Below are 19,092 nucleotides of genomic sequence, written 5' to 3'. Positions count from 1 at the left end.
ATGGGATCTTTTATAGTTATATACTATGACATTTTAAATTATTGTATTAATTTAATTAACTTTAGTGCCTTAAGAATTACACACCCTTGAAGAAGGGCAGCAATATAAAGAGTGGTAAAATTTTAGACCTCTCCTCCTTTTAAATATAAAACATGTTCATCCAAAAGTATATCCCCCTTCAATGCCCCACTGTTATTTTCCCTGGAAGTCTTACCTCACTGGCAATGTCCCTGGATGCCTTTGCTGCCTGGAGAGGGATGGCATCAGGAGGAAGGTCATAGCCCTTCTTCTTCAGCTCTTCATATCCCAGCTTGTAACGTTTCTGTTGGAAAAGGATTCAAAGGAATTATTGCAAATACATTTTTCAATGGTAGAACTTTACACCCCTGACTATTGAAAATAAAGCTTGGGTTTCCAAACACAGCTTGATATATCAAATTAAATTCCATACCTTGCTGTTAAGTACATGTATTTTGTAACTGATTACATATATAAAAATTACTATCTGAGTGTTTTCTGATACCTCATTCAAGACCAAACTGTCCTTCTACTAAATATATCAATGCGAATGACTCACGGAGGTGAGTAATACAGCCCCCTGATTCTCTACACCCAATTTCAAATGCACTTATTTCTGTTTTCCCCAGTTCTCGTGATAGAGCTGCTGACATTTCTTTACCTTTGCATTAATGTTTGTTCCTTTATAGTCAAGATTTTTATGTGAATTACAGACTCTCATGTAATTCTAAAGAGGTCATTTAATACAATCAGACATTTCCACATTCCAGACATTCCATCAGAATGACAGGATTACTAAAAAGTACTGAATATTATTAATATTAAGTTAACACAATCAGTAGGGATCAAAGAGAAAACTGGTAACATGTTGGATATTTTCCTAATGTTTTCTATGTTCTGGTAACTTCACTCCCACTTTATAATTCATCAATTCCCCTCAGTCTTCCTGGTGCATAAGTTTCCTCAGGAAAGATCCCAGGTGTGTTTGCAGCTGTTAGAACTGCAGACTGAGTTGACTGCTTTGTAAACTAAAGGCACAATCACAATTCCACGAAGGAAAAATTGTAGTGACACACTTACATCACTTGTGTTAATCAAATTCGACTTTGCCAGCAAAATTTCGGGAGTGTCAGGCATGATGTGAACCTGAGTCTTGTCCTTGTTCCAAGCTTCTCTGTAGAGGATCTGAAAGATCAAACAAAAACCTTGTCTGGTCCAAGATTCCCCAGCATAAGAGTAATTTCAATTCATCTTTTCCCTGCAATAGCAAAGCAAAGCTGTACTATGCAAGAATTCAAAGAACACAACGACTTCTTGGTGAAGTACAACCTAGTTTTCCTTCTTTACATCCATGTAATGCCAAGGCAACAGCATTAAAGCAATATATCTGCATACAACCTAGAAAAGGTCTTATTTGACATCTGCTATCTGCCTATTTTAAGCACATGTTTTGATATGGAGATCATTTAAAAACGTCTATTAATGTAAGTATTGATTGAATCCCACATTCTGTCTCTAGAGGCAACTCACATCACTCCTGTTTTTGGCATTAGACTTGGCCAGAACGACATCCATGGCGTCTGGGATGCTCGTGAACCTGATGGTGTCCGGGTGCTGCCGGTACTTCTTCTCACTCAGGATTTCAGAAGCTTTCTTGTTCTTCTCAGACTCCAGAGATCCCAGAGGACTCCATCCAATGCCCCTGAGCCATTGTAGATCTGACTTATACAAGTTCTGTTAAGGATGAAAACCAAAGCCATAGCAGGTTATTTAACTGTTTGTTGATGAAAAGACTAACTGCTATTTTAGATTCAATCTGATCTATACTGACATCGGAAAGAGTTACCAAAGATACTGTCCAAAAAGCAGTAATTATTTTACAAGAAACTGAGTGAATTAAACCCAGAGGAAGCTTACATCACTCTGCAGTTCATTGACCCTCTTGGCCTCGGTGACATCAACCTGGTCTGGCAGGCAAGTCCAGCGGTGCAGTATCCGCTTGTAGTCGATATCACTGACCAGTTCCTGGCACTTCTTGGCCAAGAGGAAGCCTAACATATCCACAGGCATATTAAACTTGGTCTTCCACTTCTCAAAATCTTTCTTGTACTCCCTGTCACTCTGCATTTTAGCTACTTGCATAGACCACAGCATCTTGGGATCATCCTGCAGGCTGCGGAAGCCGATGTGGTGTCCCTGCTGCTTGCGGTAACCTTCCTTGTACTTGAACTGCAACGAGAGCGATTGGTGATCAAATGACAAGGGTGAAACAGCGACATATCCTCTCATTCAATTGCCATTACCAGTGAATTCACCCTGCAAGTGTCCAAGGCCAGGCTGGACGGGGCTTGGAGCAGCCTGGTTTAGTGGAAGGTGTCCCTGCCCATGGCAGGGGGTGGAACGGGATGAGCTTTAAGGTCCCTTCCACCCCACTCTGTGACTCTGTAATTCCATAAAAAAGCAACTTGTTATGGCCTTCCAGGTAGTTTTAGTAGCCCCTTGATTAAAGAGCACCACTTGGTGATAGTAAATGCTATCCCAGGAGAAGAAGAGGGCATGGCTAGAAGGTCTCCTGTGCCATCTGATTCACAGATGCTCAGAATTCCTAAGACTGACACACTGAAATAATTTGGTGAATAACATCATCAACAATGAAAAGTGCAGATGCTTACATCACTTGCAATGTCCCTGGAAGCTTTGGCAGCTTTCACTGACATGGCTTCAGGTGTGAGGTCATAGCCTTTCTTGATCATTTCCTGCCAGCCCAGCTTGTAGAGTTTCTAAAATGGAAAACAACAGTCATTAAAAAGGTTTAGTAATAATGAGTGCCACCTCCTATTCAGGTACACTAATGATCCATCTGACCAAATCCTGGTCACTTCACAGGCTCCACTTCCAAGGGAAGGGCTGCTAGAATGGGAACTGAGATGTGATAAACCAGGAATACTGCTCTTCCAAGGCTTAGGATGGGCATTAAGGAGTTTTTAGTCATGGCAGCAGCTTCCTACTGGAGCTTATCTTGGGGAATTTGAGTTATATACACCAGGAATAACTGCTCAGTTGGCTTAACGACATTTTAATTCCTAAGGGTTCCGTGCAGCCATTCCATAGTCAGTTAAGTTTGTGCATTGTGGATTTTAAGGACAGGCATTTGCAAGTCAAAGATTTCTCTCTGAACAACGATGCAAAGCGAAACCTGAGGATTTTTTTCTGGCACAATTGTCACTTTCTCCTGTTTGAAAGCTGACAGGAAAGAGGGAATCACTGCATGTAGTTCTTTTCCCCTGGGTTAAAAATATACACAATTAACTTGTAATTTTATACTAAGGAATTTTTAACTGATTTTCTGTTAAGCACAGAGTGTGGCTTACGCAATTTCAGGTTTCCAAAACAGGATTTACATTTTCCACACATTGTAATGCAATTTAGTCTGTTAGTTTGTAGCCTGAAGCTGGTGCTTAATGGTACTCTTAAAATATTACTCACATAAAAATTCTTGCCTCTGTTAATTTAAAATGTTAATAGGAAGAATTAATAAACTCTACCTGACTGTAATTTGTCTTGTTCTGTTTTGCCTGGAGAATATCTGGTGTATCTGGCATCACATGGACCTTTGTTTTATCCTTCTCCCAGGCCTGAGTATAAGCATGCTGTGGATAAAAAGTACATCAGAAACGTTAATATAAATGACAAAAGATGGTTCTTTAGGGGTTTCCACCTTCCCATTTGTGCACATTGTGGACTGATGGGTAAAAGGACCTGCGTGCTGGCTTAGATTGATTTTTACTCTGTAATGACCTAATCCAGAACCAGTTGAACTATTACCCAGCCTTGCTTCTAATGAAGTCCAACTATCAAGATGTTCAGGACCAGTAATTTTTATATAAGAATGGGAAGAACAGAGGTCTTAGAAAAGTGAGAAAAAAATTTTTAACAATGCTATTTATCATAATAACTGTTTCATTAAGAAACAAAATGAAGAAAGAGGAGCTATAATAGCTATTTTTCCCAGTGAAATGCTGCTCCGTAAAGGTGGTGACAGAGACTTACAGACTGTTTATTGAAATGGATTCTCTGTGAGTGTTTGCCTCATTTCCCCCATAAACACTCACTTTGTTCATGATATTTGCATTCTGCTTTGCAAGGACCAGGTCCATGGCATCGTTCTGTTTGGTGAAGGGGAACTGGCTGGGGTGCTGCCGGTACTTCTGATCGCTCGCGATCTCCGTGGCTTTCTTGGATTTCTCCACGTCCAGGGAACCAATGGGACTCCACCCAATGCCCCTGAACCACTCCTTGTAATCCTGCTTGTACTCGTTCTGCCAAGAGAACATGAAAGGAGAGCTTACAATTCACCCTCAGCACGTGGTGGGACTCCTGGGGATGGGCCAGGGCAGTGCCAGGAGCTGGACTCGATGATCCCTGTGGGTCCCTTCACACTCAGGACATTCTGTGACTCTGTGAAACAGCCCACTCAAAACACAGCTGTGATGTAAGAACAGGAAAAAAACACCCAAAAAATCAAACCAGAAGCTCACATCACTCTGTATCTGGTTCATGTTCCTGTAGAGTTCCAGGCTCATGGCATCTGGCAGCAGCATGTACTGGTGGATCAGCCGCTTGTAGTTGGTGTTGGTCACACGCCCTTGGGCCTCCTTGGCGGCCACCACGCTGAGGGCGTCCGTGGGAGTCTGGTAGTGGGTCTTGCCCATCTCATAGGCCTTCTTGTACTCCCTGTCCGACTGCATCTTGGCCACTTGCATGTAATGGACGAGCTTGGGGTCGTCCTGGAGGCTGCGGAAGCCCACGAGTTTGCCCTTGTCCTGTTCGTATCCCAACTTGTATTTGTACTGCAAGAGGACACAAACAGGGGTTTTAGTTTGTTTAGGCTGGACATTGGGAAGGAATTCCTGGCTGGGAGGATGGGGAGCACTGGGACAGGTTGTGGCTGCCCCTGGATCCCTGGAATGTCCAAGGTCAGGTTGGACGGGGCTTGGAGCGACCTGGGCTAGAGGAAGGTGTCGGGGTTGGAACTGGATGATCCTTGATGTTCCTGCCCACCCAGGCCATTCCATGGTTCTATGATTCATTTGCTTAATAAGGAATATCTATCTTATAAGGAAAACAACCTCTCACACTCAGATTAAAATAAAATGTTGGCATAGTTAAAGCATCACAAAGCACATGGAGGTGGTGGGTTTGTCCTCTTAGGGTGCACTCTAAAGCAAACCAGTGTCTGGGGAGCCTTCAAAAGCAGGGTATTCAAGAGAATTGCACCACTGAAGTCAAAAGAATGTAAGTCCATATTTGTTCTTTTCAAGTATTTCTAATAATCTGTGAATATTCTGTTTAAACCACAAACATACAACAGATATTTAGAAGGTATCCAAGCACCATCACTCTGAGGAATTAAATGCCTTTTTTTTGTTTTTTTCCTAAGAGTCCCTCTGTATTTCCTTATCTTTCTTGCAAAGAAATTGTTCTTTATCCCCAGAAAATGTATTACAATATATATTACAATGTATTACAACATATATTACAACATATTGCAATATACATGAAACATGTCAGAATTATTTACAAGCCAGAGAACAAACAGACTTCGTATATTTGGCATCTAAAATTGAATTGTGTCGAGAACTGAGCTCTTTACAACACCTCAAACGGATCACTTTTGGTTTCAAGAACTTACATCACTGGCAATATCCCTGGAAGCTTTGGCAGCTTTAATAGGGATGGCATCAGCTCTGAGGTCGTATCCTTTCTTCCTGGATTCCTCAAAGGAAGATCTGTACATTTTCTGCCAAAAAGCAAGATATTGCATGTTTTCCACATGGACAAATACAGGGGAAAAGTTACATCTGAAAGGTTGTCGAATAAAAAAAAAAAAAAAAAGACACAAATATGTCTCTTTGTGCCCACATTAAATGCACAATTACAAGCAATACTTTATTTAACAAGCGGCTACCAAAACCTGCCTGTAATTTCACCTGTCACCAAAAGAACAGGTGCAATCTGCAGGAGTTTTCAGTCCAGGACAAAAACTTGTGCATGGGGAAATAAAATAATAAATAACAAATGCACTAACACACATGACTAGCACTCGAACTGTACCATTCTGTTAGCAACTATTATATTTTGATGACCTACCTGAACATTTCATCATCTGATTATAAACAACATGGCTTTTTCTTGGCTACTTTTGGTATTTATTTTGGGGGGAAGTAGCAGGAAAAAGGAAAATTAATAATTTTTTGAGAAATTACTACATGTTAGCCAGGTGAGAATTAGAGAGACTTGGTTTTGCTGTCATCTCACCTACTCCTAATAAAAAATTAAAAGCCTTACAAACAGTACTCACCTCACTTATGTTAAATGCATTTGCTTTTGCCAAAACAATCTGGGGAATATCTGGGGTGATGTGAATTTTCTTTTTGTCTTCTTCCCAGGCTTGTTTGTACTTGTGCTGGAAGGATAAAAAAAAGGATGTCAACACCTCTTGTCATTAAATAAAACAATTTAAAAGACTATTTCCTAACAATTTATCCCTTTATTTTAGCACTTAAAATTTATTCATGAACTTAAAAAAAAATGGATGTTTTTCTAAAGCTGTGCCTACAATAAGATTAGATGAATTTCGCTGACCCCTTTCTCACCTCATCCATGATTTTGGCATTATTTAAAGCCAAGACCATGTTCATGGAGTCCATGGGAACAGAATATTTCAGCTTGTCCGGGTGCTGCCGATATTTCTTCTCACTGACAATTTCCATGGCTTTTTTGTTCTTCTCAGCTTCCAGGGAGCCCAGTGGGAGCCACCCAACCCCCTTCATCATTTCATCATACTCTGCTTTGTACTGATTCTGGAGACAGAAAGAGAAAAGAAAAGCCCAGATACATTAAAAAAAAAAATAAATCAGTAAATCCTGACACTTCTTCCTGTTGGTAAATTTGGAAGGACAAGATAAATGCCATTAATCAGAAATTACGGTTTTCCTGTGTTGGTCTGAACACAACTTTTGCTCCTGAAGAGCCTGATGGGACCTGCAAGGAGTAAATATCCATTTTACTTGCATATTTTTGAACTGAAATTCTTTAGCAATAGGTGTAATTTCATATTTCAGAGTCTGAAAAAAATAAAATGGCTATAATTGCTGAAGAACTTGTTTAATTTACTACCTTTTAGTATATAGCTGAACTAATTTCACTAAGAAACTAGTATTATTTATCTTAATAGCCGTTTTAGTTTTTCCCTGCCAGTCAGATTCCCTGCACCTTCCCAGCTACCCATAATTCTGAAAATCTTTGGGAAATAAATCGTTCCAGACCAGTCACGTCCCAACCTGCTGTTAATCCAACATAATACATATTGGATATTGTATAAATATAATCTCACTGCGCTTTCATCAGTGAAGGATGGCTGTATTTGCAGTGCAAAGGCTGAAGGCCCTCCCTTTTACTCACATCACTTTGCAGCTGCATCATGTTTTTGGCCAGCTCGATGCTCATGGCATCGGGCAGGACGTTGTAGGTGTGGATCAGGTTTTTGTAGTTGGCATTCGTAGCCACTTCCTGGGCTTTCTTGGCTGCCACCACGCTGACCATGTCCACTGGGGTTTGGAAATTGGTCTTGGCCTTCTCATAGTCCTTCTTGTACTCCCGGTCCGACTGCATCTTGGCCACTTGCATGAAGTGCACCAGCTTGGGGTCGTCCTCGAGGCTGCGGAAGCCGATGTGCTTGCCCTTGGCTTTCTCGTAGGCCAGCTTGTACTTGTACTGAGAAACGACCAACAGCAAGAGCTTCAATCCCAAACTGCACTCCCAACATCCAGCTTACCACTGAGAACATCACGAGGCCTCAGGTTGGGCCATTTGGAGTGAATTCCACCCAACTCACGTCGCTGGCGATGTCTCTGGAGGCTTTGGCGGCTTTGATGGGGATGGCGTCAGGCTGCAGGTCATAGCCCTTCTTCTTGTCCTCCTCCCAGCCAGCCTTGTAGAGTTTCTGATCCCAGACAGGAAAGAGAACAAGCATCACAAAGGCAGAACTACTGAGCTGCACCTGAATTTAAATAGTTTTTTTAGAAGGCATTCATTATAATGACACCAGTGTTTGGTCTCGCAGGGACTCACATCGCTCATCGTGAGCTGGTTCACTTTACACTGCAGGATTTCTGGGGTATCTGGCATGACGTGGATGGTGGTCTTCTCCTTGTTCCATTTATCTGTGTAGAGCCTCTGCAATCACAAAGCCATCTTTAGCACTGAAAAGGTACTGAACTCTGAATTAATTTGCTTTTGCAATAATTAATATTTTATAGAAAGTGCCATAAGCATCATAAATAACCTTCAGAAATATGAGTGCTGAGGGACAACTCATATTTGTTATCTCCTTCCTTTCTTTAGTACTTTGAGACATTTGGAAATTTGTTTTGAGAACTAATAAATATTGAAGATGGGAATTCTTCCCTGCTTTAGAGGAAGGAATGACTTTTATTTCACAGACACTTCTTCCATGACAGACATGGAATAAGGATCAGTGGGGTCCCAGATAACCATGGATAAGTGTAAAGAACTTCACTTTTCAAGGAAAATTGTACTAAACTGACAGAATTTCAGGGGAGAAGACATCTTTAGTAACATACACAAACCAGAAATCTTTAATAAAAATAAGGAAACTCCCTTAATTATGAACAGCCCAAGGCTTCCATGGCCTCTTAGTGTCCAGTCCTAACCACACAACCACTTCACCCACTGGAAACTTAAACAACATCAGCGAGAATGCACAACTTTCCAAGCCAAAGACCCAAACTGTGGCTTGCCCATGATGACCTGAAGGACTCCTCACCTTGTTCATGGTCTTGGCATTCTGCTTGGCCAGCACTTGCTCCATGGCATCCGTGGGGATGGAGAACTTCAGTTGCTCGGGGTGCTGCCGGTACTTCTTCTCACTGAGGATCTCCGTGGCTTTTTTGGCCTTTTCTACCTCCAGGGACTGGATTGGTACCCAGCCAACCCCCCTCAGCCAGTTATTGAAGTCAGATTTGTACAAATTCTTTTAAAAAGTAGACAAAGAAACACAGTGAGGCGAAGAAAACAACAACGTCATTATACAGAAACACAGGTAAGGCCTTAAAACTTCTCCTGGTCTTTCATTTTTGAGGCAAAATTTAGACCTAAATAAAACTTAAAATATAATAAAATCAGTACTTAGACCCTGTACATAACCTATGATGTCTGACAGGACAATTAACAATCACAGCAATAACACATTGTAATTATAGAACTACATGAATTTGTTGGGAATTAACCAAATATGTAGAGATATAAGGAAAGTTGTTACTCACTAGGTAAGTTCCCCAGAACTTACCAGTTACATATAATCCTGATAATCTTTGGAAAATAAATGGTTCCAGACCAGTCACTGACATCCCAATCTACTGTTAACCCAGTATAATATATATTGCATTACAGAAGTGAATTTTTTAGCCTTAAAAGGCCAATAGTGCCACACAATCCGTTATGAGAAGACAATAACGAGCTGATAAATGATTACATACGTCGCTCTGAAGCTGCATCACGTTCCTGGAGAGCTCCAGGCTGACAGCATCGGGCAGGAGGGTGTAATTGTGGATTGGCTGCTTGTAGCCTGTGTTTGTAACCACCTCCTGGGCCTTCTTGGCCGCTGTCACACTGAACATGTCCAGGGGAGTGTGGTACTTGGTCTTGGTGACCTCGTAGTCCTTCTTGTACTCGCGGTCCGACTGGATTTTGGCCACGTTCATGTAGTGAACCAGTTTGGGGTCGTCCTGGAGGCTGCGGTACCCGACCTGTTTGCCCTTGTCCTTCTCGTAGGATTCCTTGTACTTGTACTGCCAGCAGAGCAAAGAGAGGTTTGCCCACTTGGGAAAGAGGACACGTGCTCTGGATGATTTTAAAATACTGAGCTGCACAGTATTAACCACTGCACTTCATTCTACAAGCTCATAAATTTCATCTACATGCCCTCCCTCACCACTGCCACTGATATTCCACTGCCATGGACTTCTCACCCCCAGGGACATCCAGCTTTTAATTAGGCTATAACATAAACTATAATCTAATAATAATAAACCAACAACATAATATCATATAAACTATAATAACACGATTTTGAACCCCCCCAACCAAACAATCAGATACCCCAATGTTCAACTGGGATGATTAAGAAGGGGTTGGAAGAGTCACTTGCAATCTTTTGCTAAAGAAGAAGGACAGCAATTAAGAACAGAGAATAGGTAAATAATAATAATAATAATAATAATAATAATAATAAATAATAAAGTTTCAGGTGAGCTGGTGAATACTTGAGGCAGACAAGGTGCTACAGAAAGCTGCAGGGCAGCAGGTGAGCGTGGGCTCCACGTGCTGTAAATGGCACTCACGTCACTCGCGATGTTCCGAGAGGCTTTGGCTGCAATAATGGGAATGGCATCTGGTTTCAGGTCATACCCTTTGGAAAGGGTTTTCTTCCAGTCTGCTTTGTAGTTAGCCTTGGAGGGGGAAAAGAAAGGAATTCACAGGGTTAGGAGCAGGGATTTTAACCAAGTGTTTAAGCCATTATTTTTATTACAGTTATAGAGTCAAAATACTCAGTTTAGTCCGAGAAATTTCGAGGAAAAACGTTAACCTGCACACAAACTGCAGTTCTATTTGGATAAATAAATCTGCTACAAAGATAATCATTAGCTCCACAAGCATCTTCTTCTTTTCAATTTTTATTCAGAACAACTCCATCAGTGGCATTTTTGCCATTGATTAAGCAAAGCCCTTTTTCATTTGACTGAGCCTTCAGAAATTTTTTTCCTGTCAGCTTCAAACTCGGCCCTTGTGGTGTGAAATGACTGAAGAAAGCAGTCTGGCTGACTTTTTATCATCAGTTTGGACAGAATATTTGCATTTCAAGGCTATTAAAGGCGGCAGCAGCTTTTATCTCGCTCCTGGAAGGTCGATAATGCCACCAAAAATTTAATATCATAAAGGCAATAGAATTGATGCTGTCAGTGGAGATCTTTATGGTGTTGGATGGATGCAAGTAAGGAGGCAAGTAGCTGAATGGCAGGAAAAGGCATTCCAATCTTCCTGTTGGATAATTGCCTTTGGAAGCCCAGCAGCAGGAAGCGACACACAGAGAGCTTGTAGTGCTTTATATAAAAATAAATGATATAAGTCTCCAAACCTACAGTGATAATAATATCACTCTGGTTTTCTCATTCAGTGTTTACACCAGTAAAGCTCTGAAATGTGTTTATGCTCATGGATGCTCAGGCAGCTTAAAAATTTGCTTAACAAGCACAAAAACAAAAGTTTAGCTGAGTTCAGAGCTTGGGCATTTGGGACAGGAGAGGAACAGCACCACTTTTCAGATCAACCCCCCCTGCTTCTCATTATTCCAATCCCATTTTGCAATAGCTCTCGAAGAAGAGGTGAACTTAACAGAAACTTCATTTGGATGGAGAGCTCTAAACTCCAAATATACTCACATCACTGATGTTATAGGCATTAACTCTGGCCTGGATGAACTGGGGCACATCAGGAGGGAGGTGGTACTTGTGAATTATTTCTTCACCTTTGGATTTATACAATATCTGCCAGAAAAAACAAAGAAAGAAATTTAACGGCCCAAATTAATTGTCAATTAAAAAAACTACGAAAATAATGTGATTTCCAGGAGATTTTCCACTGGAACTGTGAAAATATACACACAGTCAACTACACATTTATTTCAGAAGTTCTCTTAAAACTAGGTGATGGAGTGAGAGAGGGCAGAGATTGGTAATTTTGCTTACATCACTCAGCTGTTTGCTGTTGATCTCTGCTTGCTTCTGTACTGGAGAGTCGGTGACTGCAGTGAATTTGGTTTGATCAGGATGCTTTTTGTAGGTGTGCTGAGGGAAGATAAAAAATACATTGGCAGAAGAGGCATAGAAAGGATTTTCCGAGCATCGATAAAGCAAATAAAATCATGAATAAAGTAACTTCAGTACTTTCAAAGGATTAATTTTAAAGTATGTTGAGTTAAGCAGGTGAATGCCTGAGGTTCATTCTTCATTTTGGTACCATTCCTTTAATTTTATGGTTTTACTGGTTAAAAAAGGCCTTGTGCAATATCTGTCTGGATCACTAGATGTCACAAAAGGCTCTAAAACAGGGATGAAGGTTTTTTAAAAGTCACTTCAGCTAGTCAAGCCAAATTCAAAATCCCAAATTAACAGGAATCACTCTGGTAATCTGCACTCCTGTTCTTTACTTACATCTTTGCATTGCTCCAACTTCTTGATGGCTTCATACTCCTGAGTTATGGTCTGGGGGAAGTAGCATTTTGTCTTCTCCTCCTCGTAATCTGCTTTGTAGTTTTTCTAGGGGCAAAACCAACACTGAGTAAGCAACCACAGCCGAGCTTTTCCCTGGAATGAGGGTGGGGTGGGGAAAGCAGAGCAACGGCCACACTCACGTCGCTCTTCATGGCTTCCACTTGCATGCAGTGGGTGTGATGGGGGTCCTCAAAGCTGCCCAGATAGTGCCCCAAAATGTTCTTTTGATAGGCCTCTTTGTATTTCACCTGGGGAAACAATGCTGAGTTGATAAACAGGAGTAACCCAGAGGGTCAGGGCTGAGGGGCACAACGTAAATCAAGCACGTACGTCGCTGAAATTCTTCAGAGCAGCGTCGGTCTGGAACTTGGGGGTGTCACAGTAATTCATCTTGTTGCCTCTTGACTGCTCATAGGCTTCTTTGTACAATTTCTGCAAGAGAAAATAAGGGCAGGTAATGCAGGAGAGGTTTCACCGCAACTCACCCGCAGCACGTTAAAAATTGCAAGAGGAAAGTTGCGAAACGGTTGCAAAGAGAAGATTTCCCACAGGACAGGGAAACAGATGGCACTATTTTCCCCCTGATTTTTTAAAGTAGCTTTTTTTTTAGGTTTGGGAGGGAAGCCAGAAAGGTCTGACTACTGGGTTTTGAAGTTCTGACACTGAGAAATATGTCATCTCCTTCCATGCAGATGAAAACAGCAAGAGGAGAGAACCTGAGAAGGCTATTACAGAGAGGAACCAGAATACAGCAGGTGTAAAAGTACCACAAATTTAATCATTATTGTATCAGTTGGAATTCCTTAAACCAGTAAGGGAAGAACTGTCCTCTTGTGATCCATTATCCACAGGGATCTAAATGAATTATAAAACAACTAGCTATGCCACTGCTATATCCCCCACTCATCTGTGGAGAAATGACTCTTTACCTGAACCACTCTGGTTGGGGGCATCTCATGACTAAATACAAAACTAAAAACACCAAGAGATCCAAAGGAGAGGCCTTGTGAAGAAATGAAGAGTTTGGTTTCTCACACAGGACTGGAACTCGTGGTACTTACATCACTGAGAATATTGCCTGCAGTCTTTAATTGCTTCAGCAGTGGGTTCTCTGTAGCAGGAAGCACATTGTAATCTGCAATAGCTTTCTTCTTTTCATAGTCTGCTCTGTATTTCACCTTGAAAAAATAAAACCAAAAAGGGTAGGGTTTGAAAAATCAGTACTAAAAGCCAAATGTTCACTAACCTGTGTTACTGCCCAGGGAAGCTGTGGCTGCCCCATCCCTGGGAGTGTCCAAGGCCAGGTTGGACGGGGCTTGGAACAACCTGGGAGAGTGGAAGGTGTCGGTGCTGGAACAAGATGGGCTTTAAAGCCCCTTCCAACCCAAACCAGCCTGGGATGTGATTCTATTCTATGCTATAACCTTGAATTTTTCAATACTCCTGTTACTTATCTTACCATTCATTGTGGCAAAGGACCATGAAAGGTCCTGACAGAACAGTTTCAGCCCCAGCTTGCCTGACTGTGGGACTGTTGTGAAGCTGAGCAGGTGGAACACCCAGAACTCACCTTGCTGACATTATCTGAAGCTCTCTTGTTGGCTTCATACTCTGGGGTTTCAGTCTGCATGAAGTAGATTTGGTCTTTCATGTTTTCAAAGTCTTCCTGGTACTTTCTCTGTTAGGAACAGACAGAAAACAATGGATCAAATGCACTTACATTCCAATCAGACATCCACGAAGTGGCTCATTGAGGAAAGCAGAAATATCACAAGAGGAGCAGGTAAATTATATCAGTATTTAACATGTTAACAGAGACAGGGGATAAAGCTGTTCAGGATTTCCTGAAGAACCCACTCACCATACTCAGATTTTCTGCATTCATCTTTGCAATGGCCACGTCATAGCACGGAGTTTGACTCCACTTGCCTTTGATTTTGTTTTTGTAGTCCTCATGATAATTAATCTGTAAGGAAATAAAACAATCAGATTTAACCCCCAAGACACAGCTCCTTTTTTTCATCACTTGACAGGTTTGGTTTTCACGGCTGTACTTTTCAAGTTGCTTCACGTTTTACATCTGCCTTGTAAACACTTTAGTAGCTATTGTCAAAAACACTTCAAACATGATCTGACCAAACCACTTCAGTGTTCAGTTATTGCTCTTAGTTCCTCCCCTGACCTAAAAAGGATAAATAGGTGGCAGAAATAATCTCTTTTTGGACAAAGTTATTGATAAGAAGATCTCTCTGTGACACTTCACCAACATATTCTTTTAGTTCTGTTTTCTCCCTGCTCACATAATATTGGGACGTAATATTGCCCATTAGTTAACTAGGAATTTACTGTTATTGCTGCTTATTATTCTATTCATTTCAAAGAATTATGATACTGATCTTGGTTTTTACATGTTACAAAATCTTCTTGATGACAATTTAGCTTTCAAACTATGGAATAATAAGATTATAGATGTTTTCTCTAAGCAAAACTATTTCACCTTCCAAATGGGTCCAGTATAATATTTTATGAGTGGTTCTGCAACCAGAAGTGAACAGGGTAACTCTCTAATCTTAAGGAGCAGAAAATGTTCAATACACAATAAAATAAACAAAATAAATTCACGCTTGTCCTAAACTCTGAACTGAGTTAAAATCCTACTTCTGCCTTACAAGATTATGACACTTGGTTCCAGTTTCTTCGCAAATTTGGGCTTCCTGCATTTCTTTTCTTTCTCTTTGCCTGTCTTTTGGTACCTTTTGGCCTCTCTTAATTCCCAAAGTGTTTCTACAGGTAAAGACACTGCATCCTACTCACATTGCTCAGCTGCTTTGTCACCTTCTTGGCCAGTTCCACCTCAGGGGGATCTGGCAGGGAGGTAAATTTGGCTTTCTGCTCATCATGTCCTTTTTTGTAGACAATCTGAAAATGGGGAAGAAACAGAGATTTCCAATGACTGCCAAGCTGAGCATCAACAACATTCAACTCTGCCCCCAGCCCGTGAACAGCAGCAGATCTGCCCACGGCCACTGCAGCAGCAACCCCTTCAGACAGTGTGTTACCAGGGAATATCTGCAAAATTTACTGAAATCCTGACCTGAAATCCCAGACTGGAGAGTTCTGGGTATCCAAACATCAGCAAATCCCCCAGCCCTGCCCATTCCTGACTTCGCTTATGGCTGTTTTAGGGACAGATTTGCAGACCCACAAGGGTGGATTTAGAGCCAACCCTGGGAGTTTCTCCATTTGGAGAGATACTCGAGGTCCCCTCACTGATTATAAAGGATCAGAAGACCTTGAAATCATTTTATTCAAATATTTAATTTAAAATATTATAAAACTCTAGTGTAGAATAGAAATATCCTTCCAAGCTATGGTGGAACCCAACTGTGTTTGGTACTCACATCACTCAGAGCCTTCTGAGCCTGTGCCACCCTCCTGAGCTCTGGGCTGTCATTGTAGGGATAAAACAGAGTTTTGTCTCCTTCCCACTCCTCAGTGTAGAGTTTCTGGAACCCAGAAAAAACACCAGAATACTCACTGTGAATTAATCTGCGCCTTGGAAAGCTTCTCTCCCTCCAGCTGCTTAGAGCTGGGGTTGTTTTCTCTTACCTTGCTGAACATTGCTGTGTTTTTTATTGCATTCACAAGCTCTGGAGCATCAGGGGGCAGCAGGTACTTGTCCTTATTCTCCTCCCAGTTCTGTTTATATAACACCTGGAAGGAAAGATCAGCCAGTTGGTCACTCAATCACTAAAAAAAACCATTTACTTTTGTCGATACTGTGTAAATATTGTGAATAAACTACCTGCTCTTGAGATTATTTCAAAGGGAAAGCCTCAGCGCAGTGACATTTGAAGGCAGCAAATGGAAACATTTAAGATTATGTTTATATTTACAAGACATATTTATACCAACTTCTCTGCTGTCCCTCCCTGTGCCTCTGAATTGTTGTATAAACACGATTTTAGCTCAAACCTTTCTTCATGTCAGCAGCTCCACAATGCACTGATGTTCCCACAGTCCAAGCCACTCACCTTGCTCACTTGCTGGGACACTTTCTTGGCATGTTCTATATCCTTGGCCTTTTCATCCACGTGGCAGATAGTCCTGGCAATTTCCCCAGCCATGCGGTATTTAACCTGCAGGGCACAGAAAGTTGTTTTATTCGACGGCAACGCTGCTTTTCTGCTTTCAAAGAAAATCAGAATATTGACATCCTGACACTAAGCACCTGAACAGAGCTAGAAACGCAGCCTCTGGAAACCAAGGGACGTGGGGAATGAAGTGAGGCAGAAATGCAGCTTTGAGAGGGGTTCAAGAGCTGGGATTCCAGGCTGGAGGCGGTGCCTGTCTGGAATCACAGAGCTGCTTCTGAGAGCATTTCCCCTCTGCACACCGAGAGATCCACCCCCAGGACATGCAGTGGAGCTGCATTTCCCGCTCCATTCCCAGGTAAATACCGGCTGCAGTGCCAAACCGATACAGTCACATCAGCTTGGTTGGATCTATCACTTCTTATCCAACACTCAAAACTCAGGTTTCATTTGCTTCTTCACTGCTCACTAAGCACTGTTTTCTCAGGCAGTTGTCACCCACCTCACTGAGCTGCTCCTGCACCTTCTTGATCCTCCGGATTTCTGGGGTATCAGCGGTGGAAGCATAAGGCTTTCCCCTCTCTTTCCTAAATTTTTCCTTGTACTTGTTCTGGAAGAAAACAATGGCAGATATAATTAAGACACAGCCTAAAGCTCTGACAGAAATCTATTGGCAATTATTGCCACATTTACCTGGTTAGGATAAGAATGTGGACTGATTATTTAATGACAGAAACGAGCATTACTCAACTACATTTGCAGTTATGCTTATTTTAACCAACTGACTTCATTCCATCTGACACAACAGAAAAAATCCATCTCTAACTTGTCTGGTTTGGCTCACCTTTAATTGATTATATTCTCCTTCGTAGCTTAATACTGATATTAATTATTACTAATTACTATTATTTACTATTAATTAACACTAATTATTTACTATTAATTATTATTTAATTATTTTAATTATTAATTCATTATTTATTATTTACTATTTATTATTACTATGAAGTAGTAGCTTAATATTGATATTAATTATTATTACTTACTATTATTTACTATTATTTACTACTAATGATTTAATTAATTATTTCTTAATTATTAATTCATTATTTACTATTTATTATTATTATTAAGTAGTAGCTTAATATTGATATTAAGCTACTAGTGATAATAATTATATATAATATATAACATTTATATATATAATTGATATATAAAAATCTATAATTGATATTACTATCTATCCATTGCTGTATAATAATTGAGAATTGACTACTGATATTATTGTGATCTTAATTTCAAAACAAATTTAGTTATTTCCGACGTAATCATCAAATAATCCCCGCCAAATCTTCTCAAGGTGTTCCTGAAGAAATAAAAGATGTGGGACAATCTCACCTCACTGAACAGGTCCTTCATTTTGTTGCTGTGCTCCAGGTAAGGCGTCAAGAACTTGGCTGGGTCCACTTTAGTGCGGATTGTCTTTGTCCTGGCTGGAGGTGCCACCTTCTCCCCAGGAGGCTTTTCCTGCTCCACACTGGGGGTGGTTGGGGCGGTTTGGGGACCTGAGACATCTGTGCTGACCGTCTCAGTGATCTCAGTGACCTCAGTGACCACCTGGGAATAAAGAAATCAAAGTAACTGCTTGCTTTGTAACTCTAAAAATTCATTCTTACAGGTATTTTTCGCCTCCCTGAGCGAGTAAAAGCTTATCCAGATCCACCTGGAGATAAAAAACCAGTGACACTTTTCCTGCTGGGATTAGCCATTATTCCCACTGCACATCACCCACCCTAAAAAAGCCACAAGGAATGAAATGTCTGGCTGGCTTCTGCATCAAACTCATGTAATTAATCACAAGAGGATGTGGAAGCTGCCTCTTTTTAATATGTATAGCTCCCAAGGAATTTAAATAGTTTATATTCTTGTTTGTCAACAAATAAACATTATTATGATCTGCAAACAATAATATTAACACTATGATTCTAATGGAAAGCATTTTAAAATAATTATGACAACTTAAAAACGTTCTCCAAAATCATCTGAATAAGAGTCAGATTTTATTTCATATAAATTTTTCTTTTTTTTTTTTTTTTAATTGCCTTTAAAGTCGAATTTCTGATAGCTGTTTGCAGCAGCAGGAGACAGAACTAAAAATACATCAAGAATTAAACATTTAATAGCTTTGGTTTCTGCACAAGCCTATGCCATGAAGAATATTTCATGCTAACACAGGAGAGAGTTGAGATATACCTGTTTTGTAAATAGTATTTAAAATTGTGGCAACAAATCCTTGGTGACCCAAATATTTGTTACCAGTGACGTGAAATCTGCAAACCATCAGTGGTTTTTTTTTTTGGGAAATTGCACAAGGGGAAGGGAACAAAACTGAGACATGTAAAGGGGTCCTCTAGATCATCCCACAGCAGAGGAAATAAAGTATTAAACAGCAACTCTTTGGTGCCATTTGTGAGTTTAATGTGAAAAATCAAACCTCAGAATACAAAAGGGCTACTAATTTAGAGTTACACATTAATTACATGCATACAGACAGTATATGAATAATGACAGGGACCTTTACCTCATGTGGCTCACCCTCCTCAATAACTGTCTCCTCAATGTAGTAC

General features: G+C 40.7%; 1 protein-coding gene across 1 annotated transcript in view; it reads right to left on the bottom strand.

The window, feature by feature from the left end:
• Nucleotides 1–214: 214 nt before the first annotated feature.
• LOC114072072 (nebulin-like) overlaps nucleotides 215–19,092 on the bottom strand; it is a gene marked incomplete at its 3' end in the record, with an annotated part of 20,888 nt that continues 2,010 nt past the window's right edge. Inside the window, exons 3-33 of the mRNA XM_027909991.1 lie at nucleotides 17,864–18,071; nucleotides 16,968–17,075; nucleotides 16,406–16,510; nucleotides 15,981–16,085; nucleotides 15,773–15,877; nucleotides 15,186–15,290; nucleotides 14,233–14,337; nucleotides 13,942–14,049; nucleotides 13,433–13,549; nucleotides 12,702–12,803; nucleotides 12,512–12,619; nucleotides 12,312–12,416; nucleotides 11,847–11,945; nucleotides 11,541–11,645; nucleotides 10,443–10,550; nucleotides 9,579–9,890; nucleotides 8,867–9,073; nucleotides 8,152–8,256; nucleotides 7,916–8,023; nucleotides 7,483–7,794; nucleotides 6,675–6,881; nucleotides 6,380–6,484; nucleotides 5,711–5,818; nucleotides 4,557–4,868; nucleotides 4,131–4,337; nucleotides 3,564–3,668; nucleotides 2,691–2,798; nucleotides 1,936–2,247; nucleotides 1,549–1,752; nucleotides 1,099–1,203; nucleotides 215–322 (exon numbers count right to left, since the gene is read on the bottom strand). Of these exons, the coding sequence (XP_027765792.1) occupies nucleotides 215–322; nucleotides 1,099–1,203; nucleotides 1,549–1,752; nucleotides 1,936–2,247; nucleotides 2,691–2,798; nucleotides 3,564–3,668; nucleotides 4,131–4,337; nucleotides 4,557–4,868; nucleotides 5,711–5,818; nucleotides 6,380–6,484; nucleotides 6,675–6,881; nucleotides 7,483–7,794; nucleotides 7,916–8,023; nucleotides 8,152–8,256; nucleotides 8,867–9,073; nucleotides 9,579–9,890; nucleotides 10,443–10,550; nucleotides 11,541–11,645; nucleotides 11,847–11,945; nucleotides 12,312–12,416; nucleotides 12,512–12,619; nucleotides 12,702–12,803; nucleotides 13,433–13,549; nucleotides 13,942–14,049; nucleotides 14,233–14,337; nucleotides 15,186–15,290; nucleotides 15,773–15,877; nucleotides 15,981–16,085; nucleotides 16,406–16,510; nucleotides 16,968–17,075; nucleotides 17,864–17,884 (4,431 nt within the window). The remainder of the gene's footprint in view (nucleotides 323–1,098; nucleotides 1,204–1,548; nucleotides 1,753–1,935; nucleotides 2,248–2,690; nucleotides 2,799–3,563; nucleotides 3,669–4,130; nucleotides 4,338–4,556; nucleotides 4,869–5,710; nucleotides 5,819–6,379; nucleotides 6,485–6,674; nucleotides 6,882–7,482; nucleotides 7,795–7,915; nucleotides 8,024–8,151; nucleotides 8,257–8,866; nucleotides 9,074–9,578; nucleotides 9,891–10,442; nucleotides 10,551–11,540; nucleotides 11,646–11,846; nucleotides 11,946–12,311; nucleotides 12,417–12,511; nucleotides 12,620–12,701; nucleotides 12,804–13,432; nucleotides 13,550–13,941; nucleotides 14,050–14,232; nucleotides 14,338–15,185; nucleotides 15,291–15,772; nucleotides 15,878–15,980; nucleotides 16,086–16,405; nucleotides 16,511–16,967; nucleotides 17,076–17,863; nucleotides 18,072–19,092) is intronic.

The sequence above is a fragment of the Empidonax traillii genome, unplaced genomic scaffold, assembly GCF_003031625.1.
Source record: "Empidonax traillii isolate 1590-97213 ecotype Southwest subspecies unplaced genomic scaffold, ASM303162v1 scaffold2583:size21374, whole genome shotgun sequence".
Lineage (NCBI taxonomy): Eukaryota > Metazoa > Chordata > Aves > Passeriformes > Tyrannidae > Empidonax > Empidonax traillii.
This window is presented reverse-complemented; position numbering and strand designations above follow the sequence as displayed.